The sequence below is a fragment of the Lates calcarifer genome, linkage group LG14 (genome assembly GCF_001640805.2).
Source record: "Lates calcarifer isolate ASB-BC8 linkage group LG14, TLL_Latcal_v3, whole genome shotgun sequence".
In the NCBI taxonomy this organism is placed as follows: domain Eukaryota; kingdom Metazoa; phylum Chordata; class Actinopteri; family Centropomidae; genus Lates; species Lates calcarifer.
In genome coordinates this window covers 2377964-2390418 of record NC_066846.1, presented here as the reverse complement: position 1 = coordinate 2390418, position 12455 = coordinate 2377964, and the positions used below count along the sequence as shown (strand labels likewise).

The following is a 12455-nucleotide window of genomic DNA, read 5'->3' as shown; positions in this document are numbered from 1 at the left end:
TATCTCCTTGACTGAATATTTTTCTAGGCATAATGCTTCTGGCAGAACCAACCTATACTGTAACTTGTGCTGCAGAGTATTTCACTGTAGAATCCAAAAGTGAAGGAACAGCGTGCGCAGACTTAAAGTGCTAGTTTTGGTTTCATCAGCAAAAGGTGGCAGATTTTTATCAGGGTGAGCTTAAACATTTGTAAGGGTTTCCTTTGACAACACTGATCCCATCACCATGAGCTGATGTGTGAGCTGAGTCTTGTTCAGGTATGGCTGATGGCCCCAGTCAGGTTTTTATTTCCTTTCCTTCGTGTTTCAGACTTGTTTACTGAGCGGCTCCAGACGGAAAGGCCTGAGGGCAAAGTCCACTGACACACAGCGAAGAATGAGCAGAAATATGCCCACCCTTTATTTCTGCTTACTGCGTGTGTGTGCGTGAGAGAGAGACAGAGAGAGCGAGTGTTGGTGTGTTCCTGGTTCATATGTGTGTGCATGCCTGTTTGCATTTGATACAGTACCTTAGGCACATTATTATGTTACATAATGCATGAATGTGTGTGATATGTGTGTATTTGCATTCGATACAGTACTTTGTGATTTGAATAATATGTGAGCCCATATACAGTCTATGTGGATGCTCCTATGATAGAGTTTTCTGGTCTATATACATGAGACCAGAAGACTCTGTGTGTGTGTGTGTGTGTGTGTGTGTGTGTGTGTGTGTGTGTGTGTGTGCGTGTATGTGTAGAAATTTGTGACTATTTCCTTTTCTGATCTGTGTGATTTTGGTTCACTTCATACATTATTTGTTTACAACAGTGACCTCCATACTTGGGTCATCCCGCTGAAGTTTCACTATGTGTTGTTTGATGAGGGAGAGACAGCTTCAGCCGCCATCAAACTGTCTGCTGCAAACATCACAGTTTACAGACCTGCACCAGCTTTCAACCTATCATACTTGTCATAGTACACGTTGTTGTATGCGTGCAGTTTTCCTATCTAATGAGGGATTACTTCAGGTGCACTTGCTTTGGGATTTATCTGGATTTATCTTAACCACTTTATTTTTAGTTAAATCCCAAAGTGAGTGCACCTGTTTACAACCTGTCTGATCATAAACCATGTAGAAAATATTATTTGTAATAAACTGAAATTATCCCTCAAATAAAGAAGACTGAAATTCTAAAGACTTGCTAGTTAGAGCACTAGCAGTAGAAAATATAAATGTACATATTATGTTAAGAATGGGGCTAGTATTGCACTCTGCATATGTTTAAGGCGATCTGTCCCCAACTGTCTTCTGTGCAAGGATAAGATTTAAGCTAGAAAACTGCATGAGAGTAAGGCTCATACAGTGTATAAAATGTATGTGGTTCATCATCTGAGGAGCATGAATATGGCAAGTTTATCGGTCACTGAGCTTTTGTTATTTCTTTTGTTGAAATGGTGGTGCTAGTGGAAACCAAAAACTTTATAGATGTTTCCTGTGAGGACCATGAATAGCCACAGCAAACACTGTGGAAATCCAGCAATTACTATGAAAAAATAACTTGTCAGAGTCACTAAAGTGTTGGTCAAGGTGGAATTTTGACCCAGCAGTGGGACCAGAGGTTGATGGGGTTAGAAAGCATCCTCTGTAGATTATGAATATCTGTAATCCGGCCAGATATGTACTTTTCTGGACCAAACAAATGATCAGATGAAGGAACCAACTGACAAACAAAGCCATTAGGCTGAACTGACTTTATCTTTATTGAAGCGTTCTAAACACATTATGTTTTAAAAGTTTATAGACCAGGCCCTCTGTGAGTTTTTTAGTGCCCCGTCACACCTAAATTTTCAGGATTCTGTGAAACAGGTGCTGCTGGAAGCTTGATGATACATTAACTCCTGGTAGATAGTTCAGAGTCTGCTGCTGGTTGTGGCTGGTTTTGTTTTTGGTGAAATTGATATAAAAAGGAAGGCTGCACTGGTTTTGCTTTCGTTGCATTTCCATTCCCTCAGAGATGGCTCTGTCAAAGCGCTTTACAGTTGGCTAATGACATGAATTCTTGTGTTTCTTTTAACTGTGACCTTAATCATTCCATAACCCAAGTACTTATTTTAATCCAAACTGCATTCTTTCCATAACCCTACGTCGTTTTTGTGCCTAAACCTAACTATACCTTAGCAATAGCAGTATCAGATGAGAAAACAGTTTTATCTTTGCAACAGTGATTGGTCGTCCTGCTAAAAGGTGGCAGCGCATCAGAAAACGTGTATGTCATTGTGAAGGGCAGTTATGACTGGTGAATTCAGCTGTTTAATTTGGATTCTTTGGTTCACCAAAGTTGAACTGCACGAGAAAGCACCACACAGCTCTCCATGAGCAAATCCACTTATCATATTGGTTTCATTAAGATGAAATTTTGCTGTCTTAAATTCTGGTGTGACTGAGCCCATAGTGTCTAACGACGTAATATGTCTTTCTTTGGCATAAAAGAACTTGAGTTTTAAATCCCCAAAATAATTGTTGCTTTCACATACCCTTAAAGTCTATTGTAAAAAATACATCTAAACGCCACTTCTTCCCACTGCACTCTCTCGCTCTCTCTCTCTCTCACACGCACACACACCATAAAAACACGCTCTGACCAGTCAGTCTGACCGGTCTGTCAGAAAAAGCCTTTCAATTATGTCAGCTCTGATCTGACCACAGGGGATGAACACAGAGAAGGGAAGAGTAGAGAGTGTGTGTGTGTGTGTGTATGAGAGAGAAACATTTCAGAGGATGTTCTTTTTAGATGCTGCATTGTGCTTTTTGTGCAGTGTCTGCAGTCACAGTGTCTGCTGCAAGTCCTGTCTTGTACCTTCACCACTTTTACATGTCTACAATGACAATAGTGCAGATGTATTTTTCCCTTGTGGTCATTGTTAGACAGAGATGAAGGTGCACAGTTACAGAGGGATAATGTGAGTGGTACAGACAAGTTGTGACCAGCTCAGCTCTGAACCACATTAAACAGAACTTCAAGAGTCAAAGAGCCTGAGGGACTTAACTTTGAGTGGGTTTGTGTGTGTGTGTTACATGAGGGCAATGGGGAGTGCAAACACCTGAAGTGACCTTAGCTTCTTATTTTTTGTCTCACATTGTAAAGCTGATATGAAGTCTCATGTGAATTCAGAATTTACAGAACATTAGTTTAAACTAATAATCTGTAGATCACTGGAAACTGATGCAGATCAATGTCAGTCCAACACTGAATGATGATGAATGATTTTGGTGATGCTCTGATTTCTTTTCTCTAACAGCAGCAAACAGGTCACATTTTTCACTTATTCTAACATCAGTTACCAACCCATCGATTGCAATCAATCTGTTGATCTATGTATAATTCCAAGTTGATCGCAAAAGCAACACAATGTAACTTGTACTGAGAAACAGCGCCCTCCTGCAGCCACGAGTGGTAATTAATTGAAAACAAAGCCCATCAGTCTCTGGATGGGAGCTCAGACTGCGTAGTCCCACTCAATGAACTGAAATATGGCTGAACAGTGTATATTCCTCATGATCCCTGGCTTCTGGACTCAGAAGTACTGCTGTTGTAACAAACACACCAAAATTCTTGATATTTTAAAAGTTTCCTGGCTGGATATCAGAGATGAACGCTGGTGTTAAATGCCTGAGTGTCTAAGTCTTTTAAATTGATCTACTACTGTAAACTTGCTGGGTCTGATACCAGCAGTTTAAGCTGCTGACTATCACTTAGTCAGCAGGAGATTGTACCTGCTCACTGAAGTTACATAGAGCAAGAGCAGGCATTCAGAGTGCGAACAGATTCACCATTCACTCTATTACAAGTCAGTGTGCCATCAAAATAGTTCTGAAACTGTTATTTGAAAGTAAAATAGTTGCATGTTGCTCTAACCACTGAAAAGTAATTTGTTAATCAAAATACTCTCATAGGAAAATCACTTTCATTATGAGGTACAAATATGACATTTTTTGTGAATGTGTATGTGTGCTATATTTGAATAGATTTTTAGTTTACATTGTCAGAAAAGTGTAAACCACATTGTATTAAAAATGAATTTGTAAAAGGTTTGATATAGACATTCATGGTCTCCAGAAGATGTCCTCTGTTGTACTTTGTTTATTGCTGTTTCACAGATGTTAGCATGCCATACCAAACTAAGATGGTGAGCATGATAAACGTCCCGAAACATCATGTTAACATTCTCATTTAGAGGATGTTTATATTATGATATTAGCATTTAGCTGCTGTGTGCGGCTGTGTTGGACATGTTCTCTGCTTCCTTTTGTGCATTTAGTGGTAGGCAGAACGCATACAGGAAGAGTAGAATACAGTGGAAAAAAATGACAAGAAGTCAATGTCTGAAGTCTTATTTAGAGAATGTGCGCAATTTAAAAGCTACAGTCAGCAACAAACAGAGGACATAAAATACCAGAAGAATACAGGACATACAATGTAAAGCTGAAATGCATTGTGAAGAAAAACGAAGCACCACAGGGAGACAGCGCACAGACCATACCATGAGAGATGCATTGGTTTATGTGTCCCCCTTCTCAATCTTGTCATTAGTCTGGCTATAGGGGCTCCGTTGTCTCTGATTGGTTGTCTGTGCTGTGGGAGTGATGGAAGGCTCGGTGGGGGTTGGGATGTTGCTGGTGGTTTACCTCCGGGGACGACCGGCCACCATCTGCTGGTAAGGTAACACCACTGGTGGGGCCAAGAGTCCAGCTGGGAGGACACTGGAGACCAGCAGAGTGAGCACAGACACAGAGGCTGAAAGCCATTAGACTTCATCAATAAAACCCTGAGCTCCTCCAGCTATGTGATTCACACATAATTGAAAAGTTAATTACTGCTAGGGTTTATTGTGAATTGTTTATTTGGAATTAGTAACTTAATTACAGTATACAGGCTGAGGTCAGAAGAGATGAATAAATGAATGAGTTGAGTTGGATTCGCAAAGGAATTCCTTCAATTTCCTCCATTTATTTCACCTTTAAATTTCAGCTGTTGGAAACTGATAGAGATGATAATTTGTGCTAATATTTAGAAACTATGAAATGTGTTGGTGTCTAAGAAGTATTTAGTGTATTTCCAAATACATGACTGTGTAAAAAAAAAAAGTCTCAGATCCAGCATTCTGACCCATTTCTCACAGTCAATATTTGTCTTGTTTGTGTCTACAACTTATTGGAGTGTGAGAAGCCATCTGCATCTTTCTGGGGAAGTCATTACTACAGATGCTAAGGCTAAAAGGTCTCCTTTGCAGCTGCTATAAATCAGCATTGTATAAACCAAATATCTAAACAGAAATAAATGAAAAACTTTGGTTACTGGTTATTCCCTGAGGATGATAAATACGCATCATGGTGTAAAAGAAAGAAAAATTAGTTTACACAAGCTCTGTGTTGTTCAGTGAGTTTATCATACTTTAGGATTGGTCTGGTTATTCACTGTATATACCTATTTTAATGGTATATAGGTTATTTGCATTACATCCTTCAGTATTTTCTTAGAGACTTTGTTGTATCTTATTTGTGAATTTTATTTCTGAAAAAACTATAAACTTGATACTGTCAGGATCTGTTAGGTCCAGTTGCTATAGTCTTCGTTAACCTTCAATGAATAGTTGCAGTTACCTTAGCTCTAGTTCCTCTACCTGCTCCAGTAGGTCTGGACAAAGGACAGAGTTTCAGGTTGGGTTTTGACGAATTTGTTGGGTAAAGGTTTGGGCCTTTGGTCAAAGATTCAGATTGTTCCAGAAATGTTCGACATGTTTCATTAATCATTGGAACATTCTCAGAAGCTCTCTACATAACCCTAATTCATGGTTATGTAAACATTGTCAGGGAACTAAGATTTATCTGAAATTCTCAGCAGAAGATTATTTAAGGTTCCTGTAATGCAGCATTCTATCAAAAGAACTGTTCTAAGAACTACTGTATATCATTGACCAAAACAAACCCTTCCCACATTCCCTGGGGAATGTGGGAATGTTGCCTTTTAACCATATGGGAACATCCTCCTAACCTTCTCAGAACATTTCCCCAGAGACTATTAATGGTTATTTCATGGAGACCTTATATAGGCTGCTTTAGGGTAGTTTCAGAGACTTATCTGAAATGATTTCATTCATTTCAAAGGGAGAAAGGAGCTATGAGACAGACAGATGATCACCTGTCAACCTACATCACATCTGAGTGTCTTGAATGCCTCATTTATGAGTGATGTACTGTATCTAACAGATGGAGATTCTGACATGAATGAATATTTGTACAGAATGAATACATGATATTTACTTTAAAGGGGTACTCCACCAGTTTTAAACATGAAAATCAACTTATGCATGAGCAGTACTACTCAGCCTGTGAAAACAGTTGCATAATGTAACAGTGAATCTTCAGGAGCTTTGTTAAGTCTGAAAAAATGAAGTCATGTAATGATATCATCAGGGTTATCTTACTGTGGGTTGGACAAAATAATGTTTTAACAGATAATCTGAGTTACAACCTGGGGACATGGAATTTGAAGGAAAGGTAAGCAGGGATGATCTGACAAAGACATTCTACTGAATTGTATTATGGGAAATGTAGGATCAAGCACGTTTGGAGCTTGACCCAAACTAAATGTAAGAATATCTTGGCCTCTGCTGGTCCAAGTTTGACCATTGATAGTATGATTTTCTAACAGGATTCACGGGCGACAGATTAAAGGATGAATGGTTGTAAGGTATTTTTCTTTGAGAGGACGTGTAGAGAAAAATAGGCACAGATATTCTGTAGTCGATCAACTCTTCATGAAGGCACTTTATTATCGGTACCGGGTCAAATACAGTCTGCTCATGCCACCAGGAAGATTGACGAAGACGCACAGAACTTAGGTCATGTCCCATATTCGAACTGTAATTACTTAAAAGATTACTCCATCACTTTATGTGCTGCACTATTATTGACAGGCTCAAGATGGTGAAACTGTTTTTTTTAAAGGATCCAAACTGAGGCAGCAGCAGAACCAGAGATATTGTCTTGTTTTATTGTCAAAATCTGGTACCACAGAGCAACTTGACCTTTGACAGTTTAGTTTGGTTGTGTTATACTAGTAGCTGCTAATTCAGCCTCTTGTCTCAGGCAGAGATTAGAAGTGGACTACAGAGCTCAGGTGAGCTCACTTAATTTTCACTCCACAGCTCCAGATTTTTTCACTTTTCAAACTCGTAGTCTTCAGACCCAACCAACACTGACCCAACTGACATCACTTGAGGAAATTCACCAGCCCCTTCTATAGACACTAAAGCTTTATACTAGGCCCACTTTTTCAGACATGCAGTTGGTACTACACAACACACAACACACTTTAATGTGTAAAATCACTCATGAATTTTAAACACCACTGCTGTAATAAATCACTTCTATAATTTGGTGACAGAAATCTATTTACATATCATACCAATAAAGCTCATTTAATTTGGAAAAAAAAAAACCTTCAAACTACTGCTGATTGACGCGTTTTATTTTTCCTATATCGTCAGCAGCCTATATTCCCATGAGGACCGCACTATATTTTTGCTTTAGTTTCAATACTGTGTCCTATAATGTATAATATTTCATGACTAACCTCAGTACATTAGGAACATGCTGTATGTGTGTGTTTTATTGTGTATATTGGTGGCGTCCTGTAACAGAGAGAGTGTGAGAGAGGGGGTAAATCTCTCTCTCTCTCTCTCTCTCCCTCTCTCTCCCCCCCGTAATCCTCCAACAGTCGCTTCACCAAAGAGGAAGCGCACAGTCACCGCTTTATGATCCGCGCGCACCGACCGACCGACCCGCGAGCAGCTCTCTCTCTCTCTCTCTCTCTGAGCCTCTCTCTCTCTCTCTCTTGCTCCGTACACATCATTCGGTACCGGGGGTTCTCCGCGTATACATGTAGACGGTAACCGGAGCTCACAGTGGGAGACTGTTGTCGCCTTTGCGCCATGGAGGACTGCTGCTCCCCAGAAAGCGAGAGGATGGAAGCGTGGCTGGACGACCACTTGGAGTTCACCCACTCCTACTTTATCAGGAAGGCGTCAAGGTAAAGGCGGACGGAGTGGTCTTGGTGGGAGGGGGTGGGGGCGTCAGTGTGGACGTTAAACCTGAAGTACTCTGTTTATGTGCAGCCCGCTGAACGTGAGTGTAGTTTACAGAGAAATGCCCTCAGTCTGCTTTTGTGTGCAGCCCAGCAGCCAATCAAAACAGTTTAATTTCCTCTGTTAGTTTAGACTGTCTTCATTATAGGTGTCACTTTACCTCTCTATTAAATACAGGAAGTCTGTAACCCTGCACTGATCATATCTGACAGTAAACATCCTCAGTGGTGGAGGTGACTGTGGGTCTGTGAGGTCCATTATAACCCAGAAAGCCCCCCCCCCACTCAGGTAATCTACCTGCAGAGCAGTGGATGTCACTGCACTGCTGCTGTGCGCTGTGGTGATTCACACCATCCGTCCGCTGGCTGCCAGTTCCTCGCAGCTCAGCTCTACTTCATTTCACCAGCCACTTTGCACAATCAGTAACAGCTCTGAGAGCAGCACAGGGCCCTTTAAACATTAACTTTTACTGCTGTTTAATTCTCAGTGTTCTGTTGAATAGGTCCTTGGTGATAATTATACAAGCCTTCCACATAGGTGCCTGTGCCATAAATGAAATTACTTTTTTTTCCTGCCTCCTCCTTTTAGGCCTCAGAAAGCGTTTCTAGGGGCAAATTAGCCGTTAAATTTGTTAAGCAAACATAAATTCCAAATCTTTCTCGGGCAGTAGCAGCTATATAAGGCTTTTTTTTTTTTTTACAGCAGGCGTATCTGTGCATGTCATCAGCCTGGCAGCACTTCATCAGGACACTCAAGGTCTGTTTGTTTTAGTGACAAACCTCCTCAGATCCATTTATCCACTTAAACCACCATAGCAACTTCACTTAGTTTTCTTTTTATCCAGCAATGGCAGAACAGTCTATCTCAATCTCATCTCCATCTTGAAGTATTTTCCATAAAAAGTATTGTCAGAGGACATTCTTTTTCCTCTCCTGCTGTTTTTGACCGCATTACCAAAGCAAAAAAAAAAAAAAAAAAAAAAAAAAAAAAAAAAAAAAGAGTTGATTGGCTCGGCACAAGAGGTTTGCACACATCAGCCATTCTGCCGTTCTGGTTGAGAGGCATTTCTTAGAGAGGTATTGATTCAGCCACACCTCCCCTGGATACATTAGGGTCGGCTCTGTTGGGAGGCAGGCAGCTCAATGGGAGATGGAGTAACGAGGACTCAACCTGACTGGCTCTGACACACCGCAGTCAGATAACAGCCCATTCTCTGTGGCTCTCAAAGTTTTATTTGCCTGGCTCGCGGCCCAAGAAACCACTGTTAATTTCATGGTCAGCGCCTTTTACCGTCTTCTCCAGGTTTTGGCCTTCCGCTCAGGTGAACAGAGCCCTTTGACTGGCCCTGGAAACACCAGACTGAGTCAGATGATCTTCATTCAGAGGCTTTGAAAAGTAGAGCAGAGTAAGCTTTCAAATGTGTGTGTGTGTGTGTGTGTGTGTGTGAGAGAGACTGGGTTGAAGGGGTTGATTAGACAATGTGTTGGCTGATTAGAGAGCTTCTCCATAATCACATCCAGTTTACTGTTCACACACACAAACATACAGCCTGTCTAACACACACACACACACACACACACACACACACACATTTACATTAGAGACTTATAGACTGCATTCACTTTTATTACCCACACTTACTTACACTGTATTTTATCTACAAAAATTTCTTTCCAGAGATGAAATGCAGTTGCATCGTGTTTAGTGCCCATATTTGCTGTCTTCTTGTTATCATTGGTAAGAGCTGCAGCCACTTGCATTTGCATTTTTACAAAGTTACATTTTAGCTTGTAGCAGACCACTCTCTTTTAGTTTAGTAAAATGTTTTCACATGCAAATAACGTTCAGAGGCAAAAGAGAAATCTGTCTCTCCAACTGGAGAGGATTAAAGGGAGGAGACATGAGCAGTAAATGGTGGATGAATGGGCAGATATATTAACCTCCAGCAACCAGGGCCCATTTTCCAATTCCTATGAACCTCTATCTGTGTAGCTGTCCTGATCTCAAGCTAGTAGTTTTGCTTCCCTGGCACATTTTTGGCTTTAAATTTAAAATGAGACGATGTAACAGAATGAAAAACACATTCTTCCTCCCACAAATGAGTTGCAAAGTTGCATTCGTAAGCAATGAAATACTCTCTTCCCCAGGGATTTTGCTCTTACATCCTTAGTAGGTCTGGTATGAGCAGTGACTTATGGTAGCTAGTATTTGCTAATGTTTGCAAACTTTACATAAGTGTCCATGCATTATTCCGAGGTGGTTAGCCATTGTATCTAGTACACATTAGTGTGCTCCCTGCACACATGAATAGCATGAAATACTGTCATTTACTGATATGGCACCTTGATTGTATTGAATCTAATGGCTCAAGTTCTCACTGTAGAGTCATTTTAGGGTCTTTTAGAGTCATTTTAGGAACAATGTGTTCAATCTCTCTGTAATGATTGTGTGTTTCTGACCGTGTCTCTGAATGATCATGTCTTTAAAGCAACTGATTCAAGAGAATCTCTGGAAATTCACCTTGTCAGTGTGGTCGCTGTGACCAGCAGGCACGACAGCCCACCTCTGCACCTTGTGGTCCAGGAAATTACATCATCACATTATCCTTTTATCACCAAATTAAGAGCAGGTCACACATTGAGATTGTTGGGCCAATGTATCAGGAATGATTTGACCAAGTTGGACTGAGTTTGTTCAGGATCAGTTGGGGTTGAGAGTCCATGGATGGACAAACTCACACAGTGTGATTGTCATTCTCATTAAGATTCATTTTAAATCTTTAACTTTTCCAACTGGAATTGGGACCATTGACATCAAATGTGGGGGTCACAAACTAATATATACACTTTGTTAAGGTCTGAAAAGTGAACGGAAATAGTAGTTATTTCATAACCCAGTTGATCGGGTTTCAGCGCAGAACTTCACCTCACTGTCATGAAGGTGATTCACCTCTCTCTGTCTTGTCATGGCCTTTTCAGGGCTAATTGCAGCATAAATTAGCCAGGCAAAGTGTTTTTCATAGATGTGTGTTTTTGTTTGGGTACAGGAAAAAAGAGAACTTGTGTTCTTGTGGGGTTTTAGGTGTTGATTGATTGAGGCAACAATGAAAGGTCTTCAATAATAAGGTCTGTTAGGAATGGTCTGTAGGTCTGTAAGGTCTGTAATTGTCACTGTACAGCTACAAGATCCTTTTTGTCAAAGCTTCTGATACAGTTTCTTCTCTACGTGGACAGGGAGATGGTGAATGCTTGGTTCGCTGAACGCGTCCACACCATCCAGCCATCTGCCTCCAAAGAAAATCCTCCACAGCAGCGGCCCCACCAGTCCTCCACAGACCCTGGACCTCCCTCTGCCCCCACCATCCTCCCACCCACCCTCAGCCTCCTGGACAACCGCTGCCCTTCCCCTGCCACGGTCCCCAGCCCGGCCCCCGGCACCCCGACTCGCAAAATCTCGGCATCGGAGTTCGACCGCCCGCTCAGACCCATCGTGGTTAAAGACTCTGAGGGCTCCCTCACATTTCTGAGCGACGCTGACCGCGAAACTGTGCCTCTGCGGGGTTCAGTGATGGGTGAGGGTGGTGTCGTAGGTGGGGGAGGCAATGGAGGTGGATGTGGCGAGGCGGGTAGCGGCAGCGGGGGAGACCGCTGCGCCAGGCTGCTGGAGCTGGTGAAGGACGTGTCGAGTCATCTGGATGTGACAGCACTCTGCCACAAGATCTTCCTCCACATCAACGAGCTGATCGCAGCAGACCGCTACTCACTGTTCCTGGTAGGAATGCAGGGGAAGGGGTGGGGGTCAAACTGTAATTCTGGAGCAGTGTGATTAGCCAGAGGAGGAAGAAGATGTTTTGACTTAGAAAAAGCAGGAAAAGTAGAGGTATTGCTAATAACATTAACAACTGCTCCATTCCATTCAAGTGCCCCAGTAAAGTCATGACAGTGAGCCGGCATAAATCAGCTAAATCAAATTCAGCCATCATTCATTTATTATTTAGACCTGTGCATTTCCTACTCTGACATTTCAAAATGTCTTCTATGAAAAAGGCTAATATTCACTCCACCAGCTCCTGCTAAATGCTCCACTACAGCTCGTCACCACCTTTGCTGGAGGACAGTGGGTTTATCTGAAAACAGCTGCCTGCTTCTGCAGGAAACAAGCATTTCAAACCAAAATAGTGGGCAGCTATGGGCTAAAAAGGCCCATAGAGCTGCAGAGTTTGGTGGAGTCTACATGGGGTCATCGTTATAAGCAACAACCTCCATATTACATTGTCATCATTTGATTTATTTACATAGAATTATTGATTAATGCAGATTTATCAA

General features: G+C 41.5%; 1 protein-coding gene across 3 annotated transcripts in view; it reads left to right on the top strand.

Moving 5' to 3' along the window:
* pde5ab (phosphodiesterase 5A, cGMP-specific, b) overlaps positions 1-12455 on the top strand; it is an 84864-nt gene that overhangs the window by 17574 nt on the left and 54835 nt on the right. For 2 of the 3 annotated variants that reach the window (XM_018674318.1, XM_018674317.1), the window contains exons 1-2: positions 7785-8075; positions 11364-11901. In XM_018674318.1, the coding sequence (XP_018529834.1) occupies positions 7978-8075; positions 11364-11901 (636 nt within the window). In that variant the 5' untranslated portion in view covers positions 7785-7977. Of the gene's footprint in view, positions 1-7784; positions 8076-11363; positions 11902-12455 lie in introns of those variants that run through there. The other variant, XM_018674320.2, reaches the window with a different exon arrangement.